Source organism: Eurytemora carolleeae, unplaced genomic scaffold (assembly GCF_000591075.1).
Source record: "Eurytemora carolleeae unplaced genomic scaffold, Eaff_2.0 scaffold845, whole genome shotgun sequence".
NCBI lineage: Eukaryota > Metazoa > Arthropoda > Copepoda > Calanoida > Temoridae > Eurytemora > Eurytemora carolleeae.
Genome location: NW_019396802.1, coordinates 87,239 through 111,442, shown reverse-complemented (window position 1 = coordinate 111,442; position 24,204 = coordinate 87,239). Strand labels below are relative to the sequence as shown.

The following is a 24,204-nucleotide window of genomic DNA, read 5'->3' as shown; positions in this document are numbered from 1 at the left end:
ATTTAAGGAAATATGGTCAAATATGCAAAAAATATGCATTGTTCATATATTATACAGGGTGTCCAACGAAACATGACAGTAGCAAGACAACTTAAAAGTAGTCTTTCAACTTTCAATTTATTTGTGACATTCAGTCATCAACCTACTTTCACATTTAAGATTCGTGAAACAATGACCAAAAAATTCTGCTAGTCCTGCCATTTCCAAAAAGTGGTCTGCTTTTTTTGAGCTTTAAATATTACCGGAGATATTAAGAATTTTATTTAGATTTCAATCACATTAAATTAAACCAAAATTATCTAAATCTGAACGAATTTCATCATATCTCTATTGATATTGAAGGCACAAAAAATGCAGACCACATTTTGGAATTGCCAAGACTAGAGGCATGTTATGAGTATTAACTCTAGAATTTTAATTCTAAAAAATGTTTACGAACAAATACCGCCAATTATTTTAAAAAATCAAAGCCGACCTTCAATTCGTCTTGCTACTGTCATGTTTCGTGGGACACCCTGTATATTAAAGCAATGATTAGTAACGAGTTTCTGCATACTTTAAATATATGTATATTATGACCTGCTCATGCAATGTTCAGTCGGCCTTTTTATATTCATCATATAATAATATAATATAATAAATACTAGTTGAAGTGGATGGGGGGGGGTATTAACCCCATCATCGGCTGAGCTTTCAACGAAAATATTTTTCGAAAAAAACTTTTTCCCCATCACATCGTTATGATAAAACTCAATGATGCATTTCTGTGGTTAATCCTAAAAAAACAAGTTCTTAAATATTTATTAATTTCAGGAATTAAGTGATATTACAGCTGAGGCCAAGGCTTATGGAAATATGGGAATCACAAGGTAAAAATATTATAAAAAAATATCAAATGAAAATTTAGAAAATAAGTAATGATCAAAAAAAATCTAAGAAATCTAAATCTTAATTTAAAAATCAACCAATCAAAAATTTAATTTAAAAATTTCAGAATGAACCTGAATCTGTTAGAAGAAGCTATCTCGAATTTCGACAGTGAGCTCGAGTGTTTGCAGAACAAGAACTCGGAGGACTCGACTCGAGAACGCGCACGCGCGCTTGGGAATTTGGGAGACTGCTACGACTCTCTGGGGGACTATTGTGAGAGCGTAAAGTTTCATGAACAGTTTCTATCTCTCTCCCTGCGTACAGGGGTTACTAAGGATCAGAATAAAGCGTACAAAGGTCTGGGATTAGCATATAAGAATCTTGGGAATCTACAAGAAGCGCTGGTAATTTTTATATTAATTGTATTTTTTGTAAATTGTACAGACCGTACAGAGTACTCTGTACAAACCGTACAGTGCATGTTTTTACTGCTTTTTTCACGAACTCTGTCTTTGGTATTGTGTGACCCCGTGTAAGTGGATCGTATATTGAACAGTGTGTCCAAAATTAATAAAGTCCTGCAGAAGATCTTTTTTCATCTAAATATTTTGTCAATATGGGTTTAAAATCTTTCCTTCATAGGACTGAACTGTTTCACAAGAATCCGATATAAACCGTTTCCTAATCATGAGGGAATGAGATATCATTGGTTTTATTTGCGGTTTTTCTGTTAAAGTGACTTACGCATTTATGCGGCAGAAACTTTGAACGAAAAATGTCAGCTTCAACAAATTCAAGATAGAAAAACAACGATATCTTTCTCACTGTTTTAAAGGGTACTTTGGCTGGATGACGTACGCTGTCTATATTATCTTTGGCTGGATGTACGCTGTCTATATTATCTTTGGCTGGATGTACGCTGTCTATATTATCTTTGGCTGGATGTACGCTGTCTGTATTATCTTTGGCTGGATGTACGCTGTCTATATTATCTTTGGTTGGGTGTACGCTGTCTATATTATCTTTGGCTGGGTGTACGCTGTCTATATTATCTTTGTTTCAGTGTAAAGCATACTTGGTTTAATCTCAGCACTTCTTCATGCAACGCCCTCGGCTAAATATCATATATGTTCGGTGTCAATTTTTTGCAAGAACTCCATTTTTCATCTGTCTTTTTTACAATGAAGCTAGGAAAGACTTTGAGGTTTAAAGGGACTGTAAAGTGTAAACGTAATTTCCAGTGACTCTGGAGATAATTTTAATTGTCCCTCCAGTCATGTCCGATTCACAACGAAAACTTTTTCCAATCAAAAAGAATGAGATATCCTTAATTTTAATTATTTTTTCTGGCTGAAAATTATTACCTATCGTGGTTCCTCAATTAAGTAAAATTGCGGATTTATGTTGGACCGCGAATAAAGGAGATGGTCTTGAGTTCATAGGTTATAGTTAATCAATTTAAAGGGTGACGTACGTTGTGAATCGGACACGGTACTTTCTGAATGGAGGGTCGCTTGGAATTACGTTTACAGTCCCTTTAATACATGGCAAGTTAATGGCGGCGAGTAGTTAACGTTAAGTACCTATATACATGATAATTATAATACCATCATAAAGAAGGTTATTTTGGTTTCCCTCCTATATATTTAGGGTTAAATGCAGAACATGATTTGCATAAAACATACTTCTTTTTTATAATACTGGAGCTCCACCAATCTTGAATATTGGAGTCATTTTATGTGTTAACAACATACATTTATACATGCAGTATTCACAGTGCACACGGCATCATTTAGTATGCAATGCAGTATGCTGGGATAAACCTAGTCTCGGATTAAAAGGGTCAGAGGTTGAAACTGAAAAATAAAATAGACTAAACTGTGTTTTATTTTATTAGAATTCATTTTCAGGAGTTTCAAATTTGGTGTAGTCATGTACTTTGGTGGAGATGTATTTTGTCTTATAGTTGTGGTTTTTCTAATAAAGTGGCTCACGTGTAAACGTCCAATCATTTACCTATTCTCAATCACAATAGGGTACCGTTGTCAATCGATCACTTGAAAATACATGTTCCCTGATTCTAAATTTTCTATAGTTAATTATCAAATTTGCTCCATTTTCTTTATTTTTAAACGTGTTTGTTTTAGGTTTGTTTTGAGAAGAGACTTGTCCTGCTGCATGAGGTTGGAGAAGGTGGAGCAGGATATGGTGAACTAGGAGATATTCATCGTCTACTTGGAAACTATGATCAAGCAGTCAACTGTATTCAGCACAGGCTTAATATTGCAAGGTAAACAGCAAGGAACTAATTACTCGCCTCAAATACTATTTTTCTTTTCCTTAAATCTTTGCAACGTGATGTCGTGGACCTTGGATATTTCAAGCTATTATTATCTTTGAAGCCAAAATTTAAAATCTAAGGTTTACACCAGGTTGCAAAGACATAGAAATTGGAAGACCAGAAAAAAGATCTTTGTAAGAAAATACTCAAAATTAATAATTAGAACTGAAAAACAGAAACCAATCCCTTAAAATCTGCCAAAAAACTGCGACTGTTTAAACAGGCCATAAAACAAAGTTGATGAAACATGCAACCCTAAGGATTTGCATACCAGCAAACCCTTTATTATTCTTATTATTGCTGGAACTTTTTATTACTGTGTTTGGAAACAAATAACAAACCTTAGCAATTTTGTATTATAAATTACATGCGAGCTGAAATAGTCTATTCGTTATTTTGTTCAAATTCACTTTTAAGTTAAAGAGTGTTAACATAAAGATATCTCAATTATCATTACACATATTTTTTTAATTAAAATTAAATTACTTTTCTTAAGAAAGAAAATTTTTAAGGATTATTTTTATGTTACTGTTGAGGTGTTTAATTTTTCTTCCTTTGCACTAAAGAAAAATTATTTAAAAAATGAAAATATCTAAAATTTTCTTTGTTTCTAAAATATTTTTGTTTAATTCAGGAAAACTGGAGATAAAGGTGGGGAAGCTGAAGCACTGAGTGGGTTAGGAGAAGTATATAATAGTAAAGGGGAGTACACAACCTCTCTTACATACCACCAGGAGCACCTCGTCATAGCACAGAACCTAGGGGACAGGGGGGCTCAGATCAAGGCGTGTCTCAATATCGGAGGAACCTATGAATCTATTAAGAGTTTTGACCATGCTAAGTCCTATTACGAGCAGTGTCTGAGCGCCGCTACCCTGGTTAATGACAGGGTGGCGAAGATCAAAGCCTTGGGTAATCTAGGTCAGTGTAATCTTTATATACTTAGCTTTGATCCAGGGTAATTAGTCAAATGTGTAATTAATCAGATTGGGGTTGAATAGAAGGCTTGTTTTTATCCTTCATCCTTGATAGGCAGATTGCCAGAACATCCCACCCAGACGTAGTTTATCAAAACTTTGTCCTCATGTCATTAATTATTTGGATCTAAAGAACAATTTTATTTTTTCTTTACAACTTTCCCCATTCAAATTTGACTTTTCAACAGGGGTTTTAGATACTAACTTTCAATGTTCCTAAAAGAAATAAATGGATTCAAATCCTGTGAAATTTTTCTTCTTTTAGACACTTTCATCTGTTTTCCATCTTAAAGCACAAGTAACAATTATCAAAATAAAATATTGCAAGGTTTAAGATTAATATTTTGAACAAAAATTTCAAACCCTTTTTTTTAAGGTCGGACAGAATATGTGTCGGGAAATATTGGTCAGTCTGTCAACTACCTCCAGCAAGGGTTGGCTATTGCTGAGCAACTTCTACGGAAGGAGGATGAAGCCAGGATCAGGCATAGGCTTGGATTAGCCCTCTGGCAGAACTACGACCTCGAAGGAGCTAGGGAGCAATTGGATATTGCAAGTAGACTCTTTGAAGGGATTCGTAGGGATGCGAAAGGTTCAGCAGAGTTTAAATTATCCCTGTATGATCTACAAACTGCTTGCTATCAATCCTTGCAGCGGATCCTGGTTCTAATGAATCGGGAGAATGAGGCCCTGCTTGTAGCTGAGAAAAGTAGGAACAGAGCTTTCATTGACCTGCTTCATGAGCGACAAAACAAGAAGAACAAAAACACTCCGTCCATCGACATATCTCCTAAATCTGTAGAAGATATTGAGAAATTAGTTAACCGTCAGAAAGCAACTGTTCTGTATTTTAGTTTAGCTGCCGGTTATCTCTACTGTTGGCTGATAATGCCAACTAAAGGAATTGTTAGGTTTCACCAAACCTGCCTGGTTGAGGAAGATGAGGAGGAGTTAGAAAAACCAGAATGTGAACGAAGTGGTTACCTCTTGGAGAACCATATACAGAGTGTTCGGGAATCTCTAGGAATAGATACAGGTTCAGGAGAACTGGGTAAGGAAGATGAAGATAATAGTTCTGGTGTGTGGTCGAACCACCTGGAAGAGTTGGGTGACAAGCTAAATCAGGATAGTGATAGGACTGGCTTCCTTAGAATGGTTAACAGATCTTCACGCATGAATGCTTCGTCCTATTCACTCAGTTCACTCTTCTCAGTAGGCAGTGTGGGAGGAGGAAGCACTCTTAGTGGTTTAACTCCGGGTTCTAGGGCGGGTAGTACCCGTTCCAGGAGGTCAGGGTGGCAGGGGCATTCTTCCCTCCGGAACCTCTATCAATTACTCATCGAACCAATGGAAGATGATTTGCCGGAGGGTTACCCTAGTGAACTTTTACTCGTGCTAGAAGGTGATCTTTATCTGATCCCATTCCCAGTGTTGAAAGGACCTAATTGCACAGACTATTTATGTGAGAGGTTTAGCCTCTTAGTCATTCCAAGCTTGACAAATCTCAAGGCAAAGGTACCCAAACCCCGGCATTCAAGTGAGAATCTGAAACGTCTTGTTGTAGGAAATCCTAAAATTCCAAGTTCTGTCACAGATCATTGGGGCTGGAATGACATCCCTCATGCTGAGCAAGAAGCAAACATTGTTTCTGAGATTCTACAAACTAAGCCAATGCTTGGGAACCAGGCCACCAAAGATAACCTTTTAACTGAATTAGGCGAAGCTGAATCAATTCATTTAGCTTGTCATGTTTCCTGGAAACTCTCTGCAATAATAGTATCTCCTGGAGAATTTATGGAGTCCAGATCTCCCACCACTGGCTCCTGTAATAATCCAAGGAGCTATTCTATTCACAATGATACTATTCATGAAGAGGAAGATGTGAAGTCTGAAGCTACTACAATAGAGCTCCCAGCTCTATCTGAGTTTCTACTCACTGCCGCTGACATTCTTAAACTAAAGTTGACTGCCAAGCTGGTGGTTATCTCTAGCTGTTATACCCGGGATAAACATGGCTGCGCTAGTTCAGATGGAGTTATTGGTCTAACTCGAGCTCTTCTAGCTGCTGGAGCGCAATGTGTTCTTGTGTCTCTATGGCCTGTCCCAGACACTGCTGTTAAATTAATCATGAAAGCATTCTATTCCTCTCTCCTCCAGGGTTCAAGGGTGAGCCGGGCCCTGGCTGAAGCAATGACAGCTGTACAAACAACTAAATATTTCCAGCATCCCGCCAACTGGGCAGGTTTCCTTCTTATTGGGCAGGATGTCAAGTTGTCTAATAAAGTGGCTCTAATGGGACAGGCCCTGAGAGAGATGATATCTACTCCTGACAAATGTAGGGACGCACTCAGAGTAACTTTACACTTGGTAAGCATTTAAAATAGTAAGGGGTATCCTGTACTAGGTAGAGTACATTTCTTTTCTTAAGCAATAACAATGATTTTTACAGGAGGTTCAAGAGTGTCAGAAGTTTCCAATTGCATATTTTAAATAAGGGAATGCAATCTGATTATAAAGATAAAAAATGTATTTTTTGAGACACTCTGTAGACGGACTTTATAGATCCCAGGGAAATTGATGTTTAAAACAGAGGTTTTCATGATTAAATATGTAAATTTTGCCTTCTATGGAATTGTTTCATGTTAACTTAGCGCCCGCAATGTGTCTCTGGTATTTTCATAAAATTATTTATGTATTTAGGTTGAGAAGTCCCTACAGCGGATAAACCGTGGTTACAAGAACGCTATGTACACCTCTCAGAAGAGTATTGAGAATAAGGTTGGGAGTGTGGAGGGCTGGATGGATCTACTCATGTCCGTAGGGTTTAGGTTTGAACCTGCCGCTAACGGAATCCCCTCTGCCGTATTCTTTCCACAGAGTGATCCTGGGGAAAGATTAGCACAGTGCAGTGCAAGCCTGCAGGCAATCCTTGCCTTGTCTCAAACATCTTGGGCGGCACTTTCTAATTTACTTGTGAGCCCTGACTCAGCAGATGAAATCATGGCTCTATTCCGGCAAGTCATCGGTGAATTTGGACCGCGGGATCTGGAAGCTGAAAGTGTTCAGATACCTGTCAACGTTAAGCTCTGGAGAATACCCGGCTGTCATGAATTACTGGCAAGTTTAGGTTTTGATTTGATGGAGGTGGGAAGGGATGAGATAACCCTAAGAACATGTAGGAATGCAAACAAGCGTCAGATACAGTTTGCCTTGCAGACACTGGTTGCATTGTTTGATACAGATGAGGCGCCCAGATCAGTTAATGTGGACTCCAATGATTCTATGGATGATTGCAATGATGATGAGGACACTTCTAGAGCTTCTGATTCTCCTGTTCCACCTCCTGTTCCACCATTCCCTCTACCCAGAAAGAGTGATCTTGTTCTGGACGGTACTGGCGGAGCTTTCTCCAGCTATGCCAGGAATAGAGGAGAACCTGATGGAAGACAAGCTCAGGGAGATTCTCCCACAGGAAGCACTAGTTCAGGGTACCAAGGAATATCCAACCCTGTCCTTCCATCTATTCTGCATAGCAATATTTACCACCAAAAAGGGAGAGAAAGTGATTGCAATTTTACTCCAAGTCCTGTGGAAAATCTGCGAGGAATTTCAAGGTATCCTGGGAACTATTCCCTGAATTCAAGCCATGAAAACTCCTCTCATCTTTCCTCCACCTACTCCCCTAGTAAACTATCCCTGCAAGGATCCAAGTTCAAGCATGGTCCATCTCCTCTGAGTAGACCTGAGAGCTGCAGTAGTACAAGTTCTATTAATGACTGGGAAGCTATTCACTCAACTGTGCTCAGACGACAATCTAATTTATCCAAGCTTAGTCCTGGAGTCACGGATTCAGCTAATATGGCTGGAATAGGGCTTGTATCCAGGAAATATCTAATCTCTAATCAAGCAGGTGCATATGAGAACTTTGAACAAGCCAAGCTTGAGAAGAATGTTGCTCCTGTAAGAAGTGTATTTACGGAATCTGGATACAACATGTTGGGTAAGGCTAAGCTCATTGAAACTTCCAATGTGAATGATAAATTGAGTATTAGAGCTGAGATTAACCGGGTTCATCCATCATTGAGAAAGGACACTGCAAGATTGGAACCAGGTGTAACAACGCGAGTACCACCTACTGGAGAATCAAACAGTCCTCAGGGAAGTATTAACAAGAAATCTTCTACTGGAGAAATATCCCAGTTCCAATCCAACTCCACCCCTGCAGAGGGTGTCATGGTTAGGAAAGAAACATTGGGAGAGCCAGGGATCAAGGAACAGATAATGTCAACCCAGATGAGGCGGATAAACCGCGAGCTGCCAATCTCTGAGGTGTACCATGAGCGAAATATAGGGTTAGGATTGGCTCCACCCCTCTCTAAACTGATCATGTCCAACAATATCGCTGTGGCCCAGATTGATCACCATCCTGAGCCAGAACTATGCACCACCAAAAACCCTTCTGACAACATTAATAGTTTTGACAATCTGTCCGTAATTGAAGAAGCCCACCCGCTGCGAAAAGCTCGGCCTAGTGTGCCCCCAAAACCCGACCACTGGAACCAGACAGGATATATCAAACCCGACCCAACAATTATGTCAATTCCTCCAACCCGTGTACGTGATGAGGGGGATGGGCGATCAATGACAGACTCCCAGTACTCTGGGTACTCACCTAACTCTACCACAGCTAGCAAGGATCTTACTTCCAAGTTTAATTATCTCAGGGTGCGGGATCCAGTAGGAGGATTTCGTCAGATACCTGGGAGCCAGGTCACCACTGTTATTAATCCAAATATCCGTCCTAGTGATGTAGCTCAGTATATCAACAGTGAGTTCCACTCCAACAAGGAGGAGAAGATGAGAGAGAGTGCTAGTAAGCATCCACATCTATGGAGTAAGGATAAGAACGGCAGGTTTACATATACTGGAAACTTGTCCTCTGATTGTTGAACAACCTCTTCATGCTATATTTAGGGCTCGCTTGAACTCTGACAGTTCTTGTTTAAAACTGGTAAAAAACATAAATGTGATATTATGACTTTCAGTACCTAACTAATAAATATATATGGATATTATGTATGTGTACCTTTAAGCTGGAGGTTAAAAAGTTTACAAGTGCATTTTATGATGCAAACTTTAAATTAAACAGAACATCTTTTGGATTACTCGAGCTGACAGCTTATAATCTTTCCAAGAAATTAAAATTGGGGATTTGAAGCAAAGTCAAGCTGCAGGGTATGATCTGCATAGTGCATAAGCTGTGGATCAATGCTTGATCCCGAGATTCACAGCATAACATCTCTGACTTTGAAGCATTTGCAAAAGTAAAAAATAAACTCTGCTATCCTTTGAAGTCTTTTTTGAAATATAAAATGAAAGTCTGTACTCCTTGGCTACCTGAGCTACGTAAAAAAATGATAATGTACGCAAGTTTGATTGCATTATACAAGGGGTAATATCAATACAATGAAGACGACTTTCGATTTCATTTTTTATATCAAACTCTTAAAAAGCATGGATACACAAAAACATAGGATCCAAGAGAAGCTGTCATTTAAAAAAGCTTCTCTTTGATTACTTATTAACTTTGTTATTTTGACTAAAAATGTCGTTCCTCAATGCTTATGTTTATGGAAACGCCCTGTCAGGTTCAAGCCAGGTGCCTAATAAGGTTGATGTTGATGTTAAAAGAAGTAAATTACAGGTTAAACCCAAGGTCATTGAAATATACAGGGGGGCAATTATATCATTTAACTCACTAAGAGTACAACGCAGAGACAGAAGTATGTTTTCCCATTTTCTAATAAACATGATAATTATTCCAGTTTTAAAACCTTCCTTAAACCTTTAACGGATAAGAAGAATAACACAACAAATGTTTTGCATAACATTTTACATTTAATGATTTCAAATTTGAAACTGGTTTACTCAAGGACAAGTTGTATAATGTATGCAAACATTACACCACAGGCTTTTTATACGTACAAATAGGCTGTTCAAAAAAAAATAAACCAAAAACATTTTTATTCTTTGAACTTTTTATAGAGTAATAGATATTCAATTTTTATTTAAAATCGGTATTTAATAATTCACAATGGTTCCCTTCAAAGCTATACCTGTATATTTGAACCTTTGTACCTAAAACTACCTAAACCTTTTACATAAACTTGGACATATAAACCTTCTTTACCCTACTTCTATTTCTTAACTAACTTAAACCTTTAAACCTAAACATTTTAATTTTTTAACCTCAAAAGGAATTGAGTCTTTGCTATAAACTCTGATGGTCTAGTCATCACTTTAACCCAGTTTGAAATATAAAAGGTTTACACCATAAGGTTGCAAAGATTTAGGGATAAGAAAATTTGAGATTTTGATAAAGCCTAAATTCCTTCACACGCAAAATAACCTCTGCTACTAAAATCCATGTCCAATCCATCACTTGCGTATAAGTGCAAGTTGTAGAACACCTTGAAATCTAATTTTCATTTTGAAATTTTGGAACACAGTATTTGCAAGTTAAATGTAACTAGATCACTGCGATTTAGCATTAGCTGAATCACATTCATGACCCTCTGCCTTAAAAGAAGAAATTGTTTAGATCACTGTGAAGTGTTGTTATCTGTTTGTAATGCAGACCATGGGTAACTGACTAAGGAATACATTTGATAAGATAAATTGTTCTCCTTTTTCATTGATCTTCTTTAAAGGTCGTGTTTTAAGATATAAAGTGTTCTTATTTCTAACTTGGCTTTTATCAAGAAACATGAATCACTGAGATATACAGTGATATCCAGAAAACAATGGAATAGGAAGAAGACATTATGGCAATACTTAAAGGTGTTTGATGTTGTTTCAAAGCAAATTATTTTACTCGACACTTATTAAATCACTCATTTAGGGAAATGGGTCTGTTTACACTGCATCATTACTGCCTCCCATGCTGTGACCTTTTAAAAATTTAAACTTGATTCCAAAAGTCGTCTTCCTATTTCAGAGTTTTCTGGTCATCACTGTAGATAACTAAAGCTTGGGCACCGAGTATTTAGACAGCTTTGATTGAATTGTTACAACGCTTTGCCCTTTGCTTTTACCTCTCTTTTACTTGTTTCGCAATTGGCAAAATACTGCTCAATTTGTTTCTGATTTTGTGTTTTAGTTTTTTCTTATATTTTTGTCTTATTAGTTTTTGACATTTACAACTTTGAACTCTGGTTAATCAATCAATCAAAGTTTAGATATTAAAGTTTTAAATTAGGATGAAAAGGTATTGGGTAATAATAGTTTAAGGCATGTTCATGTTCATTTGTCCAAACTACTGTGCTCAAATAATAGTTTAAGGCATGTTCATGTTCATTTGTACAAACTACTGTGTTCAAATTTTTAACATACAAATGTTCTGAAAAATTTCTGCAATTTTCTAGCTCGCCAATTGGGGAAAAATCTATCAGTTTCATCAGAGCTGAAAACTTTTGAATGGTGGATATCGAGATTAATGCTTAATCCACTCTTTTTCTTAATCTCCAGATTAAATATTGCTTGTTTTCCTCATAAATTTAATCTCCAGATTAATTAACAGATCGGAATTAAGGATATCACATTCAAAAGTTTTCAGCTCTGAAAACTTTATCATCGTGGATATTGAAATTAATGCTTGATCTCCTCTTTTTGTTAATCCTCAGATTATTATAATCTTTATTCCACTAAAGTGTCTAGAATTTTACAAACCAGCGTGTACAAAAGCAGAGAATTAAGAAAATCATAAGTTTCCACAATGGATATTCAGATTAAGCGATCCGGATTAAGGGTATCCAATTCTAAAGTTTTCAGCTCAGATCATTTTTGCAGTTGTATTTACTTCTTACTTTCAATATCATCAACAGTTGAAGATTGTAAAAAGGGTAATTTACAAGACACAGTCTGAGAGCTGGGATAAAAATGAAATCTTAAAAAATGTGTCCACAAAATATGAAATACAAAGGGGCAAAAACTGTACATAAGGGACTCGTTATTGTTAACGGAAAGCATTTTTGATACAAATCATCGCGTCGTAAATATGTGATCCTTGTTAAACTAATTCTTTGTTTTGATTGCAATGCACAGAATTGTTATAAACCGCGAACTAATGAAAACAAAACAATGTCGTAAATTCCAATCTTTTTTTTGCATTGATATTTACAATTATTGCTGCTTACTTGAGGGAGGGGGGGCAACACTATAGTAAACATGTTCAACGATAAGAATTTGCATTAAATGGCTTGAATTCTTTTACTGGTGTCTGTTTAGAAATACTGTCCCTTAAAATTGTCAAAATTAGAAAAAAAGAAACATTTATTTATCTGTGAAAATATTTTTTGGTTTTTCAGGAATATATAAAAATGTTTCATATATATTGAACATCAATAGTTTTAAAATAAAAAAAGTGCCATATAGTGTTTCTATTTTAAGAGTTTACAAGTTTAATTATAGCTCCAAATTTGCTCTGAAGAAGCGTAAAATAGATTAAAATGAGTTTAATGGTTGCAATCGAATAGATTCTCGTACAATAGATGGAAATATAGAATTTGTACACTCTCAGTACAGCTGTATTCTGACGTCACAATTGTCAATTCAGTTTTTGTGTCCGACAAAATTAAAAATAATATTGATAGTTTTAGAATAAAGTGCTTATCTTACAGTAAAATATGGGCAATTGAATGTATTCGTTATTTTCTGTTTTTACACTTTCTTGAAAAACATGTCAACTAATGGGAGAAAATTTCGTTTTTCTTGTTATATATGACACTTTTGACGTCGTGTATATTTGGCTGCAATGGTTTCCTTTGATTAAAATGCAACTGTTTCTATAAATGGTCCAATGAAATAGTTTTAAAAAGTTTATGGATAAGTTTTGGATTGTTCCAATTATTTCTTTCAGTGAATAGAGAATGAGTTTAAAGAGTCTCAGTAAATGAGTTTCAATAAAATTCAATGCACTGGTTTTAAATGATTGTTGTGAATGAGGTTTCAATGCTTTTGATGAATTACTTTCAAATAGGTCAAATGAATTATTTTCAATTGGTTCCAATGAGTTAGTTTAAATTGGTTCAAATACGTATGTTTCAAATGGTTCCAATGAATTAGTTTCAAATGGTTCTAATAAATTATTTTCAATTGGTTCCAATGAGTTAGTTTCAATTGGTTCCAACCCATACGTTTCAAATGGTTCTAATTAATTATTTTCAATTGGTTCCAATGCATGAGTTTTAAATGGTTCCAATGAGCTAGTTTCAATTGGTTCCAATACATAAGATTCAAATAGTTCCAATGCATTACTTTCAATTGGTTCCAATGCATGAGTTTCAAATGGTGTCTAATGAATTTGCTTCAAATGATGTTCTGAAAATTCCATATAAAAAAATTATTTGAAAAGGAATTACAGTCTTTGCCACCAACTCTGATTTAGGGATGGGCGAATTTGTAACAGAGACTCAACTCCTTTGTTCCATTGGATCTTTTGTATCCGGAGTTTGTATCCCATTATATGAATTGTGTGTGTGTGTGGGGTAAAGATGACTGGTCTTATAATGATGAATATTATAAAAATGATGATGATGATGTTATATCAATGATCTCTCGATAAATTGCGCCAAATTACAATAGATTGTACAAAAGGGGAGAGCAGGCCCGGGGATTATATGTTTTAGATTATACCAAAGATAAATTTAAGTTCTTGTCTGACATATTTTCAACCATTAGACATGAATATATTGTAACGCTAATCAAAATTAATCAATTAACCTGATTTAACAGTTCGGCCGTTATCCACGCCAGCTGCCACTTTATAATACAATATTTAACAAATTATACATAAATTTTTTTTTTAATGCGTTCAGAATGAAAAAAGTTAAAAAGACAAATCTGATATGTTTAAAGATTGCTAAATTTTAGAAAAAGACACATTATTCCAAACTGGAATGTGATCTTAGCTTATTGCTATTCTTTTTTATCCAAACATATATTTTTAAACAAACATAGATAGTAAAAAAATACAATAATGTCAGCCAGGGTTATGGTTACAATTCTGGATACTATTGAAAGTTGATAAATGATTAAACATACATTTATAAGAAATATATTTCAATAACGCAACCCTAATTAAAAATCCAGGTTGTCAATGTGAGGTTGATGTAAAGGGCCAGAAAACTTTAGAATGAGATATCCCTTGTCTCGATTACTTAATCTGAGTATCCAATGGACACACTTTTGATTTTCTTCTTAAACCGTTCTTTCTGGATATAGTAGAGAAAAATCAAAAACCGTTTGTTCTTAATTAGAGAGTTCTTCCATTTCCGTATAAATGGCGCGCAAAATTTCAAATTTATCGGCTAGGTAACCGCGACTCTGATTGGTTGAATTTTATACACTTTTCAGGATACAAGTACAAGATTAGATTTGTCTCCATATTATAAAAAAGAGAGGATCACGCATTAATCTCGATATCCACCATTCTAAAGTTTTCAGCTCACGTAAAATTAGTCTGGTTTAAATAGAAAACGATAGGTTTACAAACTCCTTGCCGTAATATAAAGTGATTGGATAAGACGTTAGGTTAAAACATAAAAACGTCTTGTTGATATAAAATCGCGATGCCATTAGGATGACATGAATCTCTAGGTTTAAATCGTTTTGTTGATGCAGAATAAAAACGTTTTGTATGGATGTAAAACGTTACTGTAAATCTCTAGGTTGAAGACGGTTTGTTGATTTACATCGTTAGAATGAAAACGTCTTGTATTGATGTAAAACGTTAGGTTGCCAGCACATGTCCATCCATGGTTGATGCTATAAGCTGAGTTCTCCATTTACTAAAATATTTCTTATATAAAAACTTTTGTAGATCAGGAAAATGTGTGTGGGGGTGGGGGGGGGTGAGGGGCTAGAGTGTCATAAGAAATATGGATTTTCCATATGTACATGTACATGAATGCTCTTTGCTTTGATTTATTTATTGATTATCAAAATATCAATGTAAGAAGTTTTCCTAAACGCAACATCAACGACGACATCACAGTTTGTTTGAATCCTTGACAGATAGCATGTCGTCTTCCTATAATATTAATATGTATAATTAAAATATTTTTTTGAATAATAGATATAGTTTGATGAATGATGTGTACAAATACCGATGGCAGTGAGACCCACAAAGCTGTGGAATAGGAAGACGAATTTTAGACTCCTAGTTTTAATTAGTTCCATGGTACAAATGCTATTGTTTAAATGTCGTCTTTCTTTCCACCGTTTTATGGTTCTCACTATATAAACAATTCAAGAGAACAAGGAAAATCTGTTAATTGACAGGTTCTCTTTTACTTGTTTACTCATGTTTACTCATGTTTACTCATGTTTACATGTTACATTTGTACTAATGCTTTTGTAAGGCTTGGCAGAAATAAGAAATATAAATCAAAGGTCGTCTTCATTGAATTGATATATATACGACGACGATTGTAGTTAGATTACTCAGCAAGTATATTTAACTATTAGCATACCTTGTATCATAAATATAAATATTTCCATCCTCCCCTCCCATACTCAGGTACCTAAAGAAAGAAAAATTAATATTTATAACAATTTTTACAAATTTACATAATGTAATAAATAGGGTGACCTAAATTATATTGGATTGTGCATAACTCTATAGCTTGTGATTTTTTAGGGAAAACTGATTTTTTTAATTGAATACTTCGTTTAACACTACAAGGTCCCCTTCATCTGAATTTATGTTTATCCTTCAAGCAAAAGGTCTTAAGACTAAATTAGTATGGAATTGAAAGTTCACTGCTACAGGAATTGAGTCTTTACCACAAGCTTAAATTTTGTAATCTCTATGTCCTTGCAACCTGATGTACAAATCTTTGATATTTGATCCAACAGAATTAATAGTTTGAAACATTTAAGATTTCAGAGATTGAGCTGCAAAGATATAGGGATATGAAAATCAAAGTTTGTGGCAAAGACTCAATTCCAGCTCGTTGGAAAACTTAGCCCGTTAGCTTAAATTGTTAAAGGACGCTCCTGTAGTCTAATATCCAATATATTGTGGCATTTTCTCTTGAATTTGAAATCAATTAAATCTATATTTTCTTTTTAAAACATACGAGTTTACGTTCGAATTTTTACATTCAATGTTTCTGTAAAAAGAAAAGAGGATTTAAAGGGAATGTAAGCATAATTACAAGTGTACCTCCATGCAAAGATGGCAATGCCCGATTTACAACGGTACCCTTAATCTCATCAAAGTGGAAGATACTGTCGTTTTTTAGACTTAAAAAGTATTTATTTCTGTGAGTTTCTCCGTTGCTTCTTATAAACAGATTAAAGACACAAAATTCATAGTTGATCAGGCAAAGCTTCCAAGTTTACCGTTGTCATCTTTGCATGGAGGGTTATTACACTTACAGTTCATTTAAACCCTTTTCAAAATAATACAATTCTCTGCCTATGTTGTTAAGGATAGTTTCTGGAAATTAAATTTTTCGCAAACACTCCCTTTTATCCAACAGCAACGACACACAAATGCACCTTGCCACCTGCACAATTTGCACAATGCACATTAAATTTATGGCTAATTTTATATTTGGATTGCATTCATGATATTCTTTGCTTTAAGCCATATTAATCCTGTTTTTTTTTCAATTGATAAAAATACAGGGATAAACCCACTAAGAATTAAAATTCAAAACTTAAAAGTCACCAGCTATACGACTGTCCATTTTCTGTTACTTAAAGGGACTGTAAGCGTAATTTTAAGTGACCCTTCATACTAAGATAAAAATTCACAATGGTATCATTTAAAGCTTTGTCTGATCAAGTATGAATCAGGTACACTATTTCGACGCTCTGTTTTATATTAAAGAGAGTGTTTGCGAAAAAATTAAAGGGGGTATAGGCTGATATTGAATTGAATATTTTACTTCTATCTATTGCACCAATGAGGAGAAAATGGTTAAAAACGACTCAGACCGAACAGCGCATGGAACCTATACAAATCCAAGGAGTTGCAGGAATGCACCAAATTTAAATCGACATTTACAGTTTGTAAGTTCTAAATGATTAGTTTTAAATCTAATAGAATTATATACAGTGTGCGTAAAATAATGGAACTCCGTGGTCCGTGGATTTGTATGGGTTCTGTGCTCTTCGGTACATATGACTATGAGTTGTTATTAACCATTTTCTCCTCTTAGACTCAAGAGAATAATCTCTGTTCTGTTCATAGACGCAACACTAAAATTAGTAGCTAGCGTTATCGAATTCAACTCGATATTAGCCTAAATACCCCCTTTTATTCTTCGCGAACACTCCCTTTAAAGATATAAGTTCTTCTCTTGACTATTCTGTTTTTCTAAAGAGAAGAAAAATTTTGATCAAACAATTTTTGCAAAATATATGATTTTTCTATTAACCAATATAAAATTTAAGAATGTAACAATAACACTTTAACCTATGCTTTCATTCATTGGTAAATGTTATAGATATCATTTTCAATAATATGAAGTATCAAATATTAACTTAAAGAACCACGGAAACGTTGCCTTGGTTTTTAATTCAAAATTGTCTGTGTTTAATTTTATAGATCTTTCAAGCAATGCTGGGTTCCCAAGCTAGAAACCAATTGTTACAATAATCTATTTATTTAGCTATCTTCTTTAATTCTAGTGCGAAATTTTCTTTAAAATTTGAAGATGCTAGGCAGGTGTTATTAAGATCTTTGTAGAACGGTTTTTTTTGCAGATTCTTTCATCAGAGATGGAAGTCAATTATTACGAACTAACTCAGGAAGTGAATTATTACGAACTAACCCAGGAAGTGAATTATTAAGAACTAACTCAGGAAGTGAATTATTACGAACTAACTCAGGAAGTGAATTATTACGAACTAACTCAGGAAGTGAATTATTACGAACTAACTCAGGAAGTGAATTATTAAGAACTTACTCAGGAAGTGAATTATTACGAACTAACTCAGGAAACTCTCTCTGTAAAAGTCAACTTGGTCAACTTGTATCTTGTATTTTATAGTCCCGTGGTTCTACCCAGCTCCTCGATCAAAATTTGAGAGTAATTGGATCTAGGGGGATACATGAAGTATTATCGGACATCTAAACCTCAATTTCTATATAACCCCAAGACACAATTTTTCTAAAAAACCTTCTATGTTTTTTTCGGAAGTAAGTAATCCAATTAAAGATTTTAAGAAGTCGCAGCACACGTAAGAATATATGATTTAACATTATAATTATTTATAGATATTTTATGGTGTAACTGTTTAATGATAATTTTAAAGATATTTTCAAAGGAATAAAATTAAACAATTGTATTAGAAAAATTCACGAAGCATATAATTTTAATGAAGATTTTAATTCTCAAAAAGAGAGGGTATATATAATTAGAAATGAAATATTTAAATTTTAAATAAATGATCGATTATATTTATATATAGATATCAATCTGCGTATTTGGACTGCTTAGAAACCAGTTCTTGCGTATAAAAACAATAGCAAAGAAATTAGATTTTTGTAAACAAACTACATTTAATAAATAGTGATTCTGTGTAGGGCAGTAATAAATTATTCATTGACAAATTTTTCCTATTTTTTTCATAGTACTCTGAGAGGGCCAGGGGAAGGTATCCACAATCCCTAGTCCCACACTGATTCAAGTGTTTTAGCATCTTAAAAATTTAAGATTTTCAGTTAAATATTTCAGAACTCGAAATTATTTGAATTAATAAAGATAATTTCCATAAAAGGCCGACCCGATTCCCAAACCTTTAAACCTTTATTTTATAAATAATGTAGAAAAGTTATCTTCGTTTCGTTAAACCAAAAAATGGTTTATTTAAAAAATAATTAAGGAAAAAAAGATACAAGGATAACTCATTCATTCTTAATATGATAAAGCTCTCTAATCTCTATCTTTTAGACATTGAATGGTGGAGATTGTTCCCACCCTCTGGACCTGCAGATTCAGTTGAATGGTAGAGATTGTTCCCACCCTGGACCTGCAGATTCAGAATGGTAGAGATTGTTCCCACCCTGGACCTGCAGATTCAGTTGAATGGTAGAGATTGTTCCCACCCTGGACCTGCAGATTCAGTTGAATGGTAGAGATTGTTCCCACCCTGGACCTGCAGAATTAAGAATTCGCTAAGAAAGTTTACAACTGCCGAGAGTCATGAATGTAAGAAGAGTCTGAAAAAATATCATACACTCGTCCTAATGGGTAACCCTCCAGTTAAAAATTATGGGGGGGGATATAACCAGTCATCCAACTCCTCTAGTAAACCTTGATGCTATGTATCCGGACTAACTAGTACACACACAATAACGTACACAATTTCTAAATAAGGTTATTTGAATTTAGATTTTAGGGCAAGCAGTCAAATTTTTCATTAGCAAACTGAGATTCTCCAAAGCACAAATGTTTTAAAACTTTTTTTCCAATTCCAAATAATCAAAACACTAAAAACATTTCCGAACAATGTGACTTTTTTAAACAAGATTCAAACAAATTTTTCCATTCCTTCAAAACTCAAAATGGAAAAAATTAACATTGTATTTACTTATTATCTCCATGCTAGAGTATAACTCCTTTACAAAAATCATTGAGGTATCTTATACAAAATGTTAGAAGCATTTTGATAGCAAATAAGAATATAAATGTTTAAATAGCTAACTAGTTACTACTTATGTTTAATAGCTAAATAGCTAACTAGTAACTAATTCTGTTAATAGCTAGATAGCTATTTAGTAACTACTTCTGTTTAATAGCTAGATAGCTAACTAGTAACTACTTCTGTTTAATAGCTAGATAGCTAACTAGTAACTACTTCTGTTTAATAGCTAGATAGCTAACTAGTAACTAATATAAATGTTTAATAGCTAAATAGCTAACTAGTAACTACTTTTGTTTAATAGCTAGATAGCTAACTAGTAACTGCTTCTGTTTAATAGCTAGATAGCTAACTAGTAACTACTTCTGTTTAATAGCTAGATAGCTAACTAGTAACTACTTCTTTTTAATAGCTAGATAGCTAACTAGTAACTAATATAAATGTTCAATAGTTGGATAGCTAACTAGTAACTAATATAAATGTTTAATAGCTAGATAGCTAACTAGTAACTACTTCTGTTTAATAGCTAGATAGCTAACTAGTAACTACTTCTGTTTAATAGCTAGATAGCTATTTAGTAACTACTTCTGTTTAATAGCTAGATAGCTAACTAGTAACTAATATAAATGTTTAATAGCTATAAAGCTAACTAGTAGCTGCTTCTGTTGAATAGCTAGATAGCTGACTAGTGACTACTTCTGTTTAATAGCTAGATAGCTGTAACTACTTCTGTTTAATAGCTAGATAGCTAACTAGTAACTAATATAAATGTTTAATAGCTAAATAGCTAACTAGTAACTACTTTTGTTTAATAGCTAGATAGCTAACTAGTAACTGCTTCTGTTTAATAGCTAGATAGCTAACTAGTAACTACAATTCTGCTTTGCACGAAAGTCCAACTATAATTTCCTTAAACTGTTTTTTCTGAACAAACGCTTTTATATAGAAGTTTTTCAATCTGGAAGAAGATATTTGCATGAACGAATTAATAACGAATCAAATGAACGATAGCTTTTTTCTTAATTTTATATAGTGTAAGATATTCAACTGTTTTGACATTGGCAAAACTTCTTAAAATTTTGTGAAGTTTTTTTTTTGTGTTAACAAGGAACGAAACTGTATACCAACACTATAAATTGCAATAAATAGCATTATACTCTAACCTCTCTATTGTAATTATTAAAATCCTAAACAAACTTCAATTTGTTTAACCGAAGAATAAATACAAGATTAAATATTCATACATAGAGTTTATTAGTTAAAACATGTTAAAAACATGGATATACATAATACATATACATATACATATACATATACATGGAGATTAATAGTAACTATATATATTATCTACATGACTACTTGAACAGTTGACGTCTGCAGGTTCGTTGTAGTCGCATTCTATACTTAGCATCTATCAGGACTAAGGTCTTGGATTTTACTGGTGTTATTAGATCTATTGTATCATCAACGATTATACATCTTTCGTCTTTCCTTGGTTTTATCGGTGAAGGGAGATCCATGGTAGCTTTAATGGTGTTCTGGTCACAAGCGTAAATGGTTGGTGGAAACAATGATCTGATATGCACAGGAGGAATTGAATCATCAACGATACACCTTTCGTCTCTCCTTGGTTTTATCCGTGAAGGGAGATCCATGGTAGCTTTAATGGTGTTCTGGTCACAAGCGTAAATGGTTGGTGGAAACAATGATCTGATATCTCTGATATGGACAGGAGGAATTGAATAATCAACGATACATCTTTCGTCTCTCCTCGGTTGTATCCGTGAAGGGAGATCCATGGTAGCTTTAATGGTGTTCTGGTCACAAGCGTAAATGGTTGATGGAAACAATGATCTGATATGCACAGGAGGAATTGAATCATCAACGATACACCTTTCGTCTCTCCTCGGTTGTATCCGTGAAGGGAGATCCATGGTAGCTTTGATGGTGTTCTGGTCACAAGCGTAAATGGTTGGTGGAAACAATGTACTGACATGGACTGGAAGAATTGGCTTTATGATAAAAACTATTATAAAGCCAGCTATACAGATATATTGAATAACTGATAGTATAACTTTCTTCAGAAGAACCATCCGAGCCTTCTGTTCTTTGTGCTCTTTCTCCCTTCGCTGTATGCAGGTCCAATACTCCTGGCTGGGTGACTTGTGGTTTTCTTGGTAGCAGCCAGAATATCCAGATAAAATAATAGGATGGAAGGATTGATCTTGAACATCAGCAGGGCCGGAAGCGGTGCAACAGTAAAAACCAAAAGTTACCACAACTGCAGCCAACAGAGTGAATCCCAGAATCTTCATAGTAGGAAAACTTGATGAGTTGGTTTGAAGGTAATTGTGTGATAATATGATATTGAATGATAAACTGATTTAATCAACCTGCTGTTTATATAGACAGAGGTATCATGTAGACGGTCATCTTTAGTTGAGAAACGATGGAAGGGAGGTGCTGGGGGGAGGGAGGGAGCTGAATGGGTTGTTTTCACTAGTTTTTATTCAGGGTTAAAACTACATCTATTTAAATTTCTAGGGTAACTCCATCGAATCTATGTAACAAAGTCCCAGGAAAAAAAGTTTCAGGAAAAAAACCTGGAAATAAAAACTCGGGAAAAAAGTCCGAATTTTCTTAAGTCCTTTGAGTAAATGTCACTGGAAATAAAGTCCTGTGTTTTGGATTCCTGAGACTTTTTTTTCCCTAAAATAGTATGGAGGGCTGTCAATTAATTAAGTCTCAGGAAAAAAATCACAGGAATAAAAGTCTGGAAGAAAATAAATCCGAGGAAAAGAAAAACCTAGAAAAAAAGTTCTAAGTCTCGGGAAATTTGAACTCAGTAATTTAAGTCTGCGGAAAAAAAGTCCTAAAAACTGTTGTGTACAATTCCGCGTACAAATGTACTATGTACAATGTACATCATATATACTGGGCAGTTTCATATTCTTAAATAAAATGAAAAAGCAAATGCTAACTTAATGTGTGATAAATATTAAAAATTAAAATATGTATTTTCCATTTATTTATTTAGGGGTGTTCTAATAACAAGCCCCTGAAAACCTACGATCATTGTAAGGATGTTTACAACTAGGATTTTTTTCCATTGTGAATCATGCATTTTCACTTGTTATAGGACTTTTTTCACAATTTTTTTCCCCCCCCCCCCCTAATTATTTACAATTGTCATTTCTCTACAAAAGTGACTTGTGCATTTCTACAGAAAAAAATATCCTAATTAAACACTTTCAAATCTTGAAAAACGACAATATCCAGTTTTGATCAGACAATGCTTTACAGGATACAGTTGTGAATCAGGGTCATCTTTGCAGGGATGGTTACATAAAATTCTGCGTGCAGTCCCTTTAATTCGCTATATTTCTATATATTATAGTATTTTTTACGACTTAAAGATGTTTAACGGCTAGATAATGAAAATGTTACTTGGTTCAATTAGTAGTTTAGGAGGATAGTAATGTTTAAAACATTGAATTAAAATCTTGAATTGTTTTTATTTAAAATAAAAAATCTTTTCTTGTCAAATAAATCCTCTTGGTCAATTTTACAGTGTGTCGATAAAATACTGAATACAAGAGAATCTAACTTATTCTTTTATTTAAGTCTCGATGTACATGCTAGCCTCGTGTACAAAGTACAATTTAGGTAAACTACAATGTACATGCTAGCCTCATGTACAAAGTACAATTTAGGTAAACTACAATGTACATGCTAGCCTCATGTACAAAGTACAATCTAGGTAAACTACATGTACATGCTGGCCTCATGTACAAAGTACAATTTAGGTAAACTACAATGTACATGCTAGCATCATGTACAAAGTAGGGCTGGGCACGTTCCGACTTTTTTGAAATCGTTCCGTTCCAATCTAGACCGAGGGCCTTCATCTAAATCGTTCCGTTCTCGTTCCTCTTTTTTATCCTTCCGCTCTCGTTCCGTTCCGTTCTGAGTAGAAGAACGGTCTTCCCTTTACGTTCCGTTCTTGGCATTCTTATTTGAAGACCCTTGTTCTGTTCTTAAACAAGAACGTTTCCATCCCCCGTTCCGTTCTTAGTAATGAACAATTCCATCCAAGACAAAAGTTTTATAGGAAAGAGTTGGTTAAAAAGTAAAAAAAAATACGATTTTTAAATAAAAAGTTCCTCACGGCCGTAAATAATACTTTAAATTATATATTTTAAATTTAGGGTGAAAAGAATAAGCTTAGATAATTTCTGGGCTGAGCAATGTATAATTTTGTGAGAGCGAGGGGAGGGGCGGGATCGTCCTTAATATGTACGATTTACAGAAGTTAAACTGAACCCTGTTGTCTGAGTGTTGTCAGTTTAGCAGAGACCA

The 24,204-nt window shown here is 34.5% G+C and overlaps 2 protein-coding genes across 4 annotated transcripts in view; one reads left to right on the top strand and one right to left on the bottom strand.

The window, feature by feature from the left end:
* Positions 1-9,263, top strand: part of LOC111708825 (tetratricopeptide repeat protein 28) — a 42,016-nt gene extending 32,753 nt beyond the window's left edge. The window contains exons 16-21 of the mRNA XM_023482322.1: positions 814-869; positions 995-1,274; positions 3,018-3,160; positions 3,846-4,132; positions 4,565-6,555; positions 6,889-9,263. Coding sequence (XP_023338090.1) covers positions 814-869; positions 995-1,274; positions 3,018-3,160; positions 3,846-4,132; positions 4,565-6,555; positions 6,889-9,138 — 5,007 coding nt within the window. The 3' untranslated portion in view covers positions 9,139-9,263. The remainder of the gene's footprint in view (positions 1-813; positions 870-994; positions 1,275-3,017; positions 3,161-3,845; positions 4,133-4,564; positions 6,556-6,888) is intronic.
* An 11,857-nt stretch (positions 9,264-21,120) lies between these two features.
* On the bottom strand, positions 21,121-22,280 carry LOC111708832 (uncharacterized). 3 transcript variants are annotated; one of them, XM_023482330.1, is made up of 2 exons: positions 21,556-22,280; positions 21,121-21,420 (listed from the first exon to the last, which is right to left on the bottom strand). In XM_023482330.1, the coding sequence occupies exons 1-2, from the start codon at positions 22,158-22,160 to the stop codon at positions 21,201-21,203; spliced, it is 825 nt and encodes a 274-aa protein (XP_023338098.1). In that variant the 5' UTR covers positions 22,161-22,280; the 3' UTR covers positions 21,121-21,200. The 3 variants fall into 3 exon arrangements, with proteins under 3 accessions (XP_023338098.1, XP_023338100.1, XP_023338099.1); XM_023482332.1 differs by having other exon boundaries at positions 21,121-21,562; positions 21,707-22,260; XM_023482331.1 differs by having other exon boundaries at positions 21,125-21,603; positions 21,739-22,239.
* Positions 22,281-24,204: the final 1,924 nt, after the last annotated feature.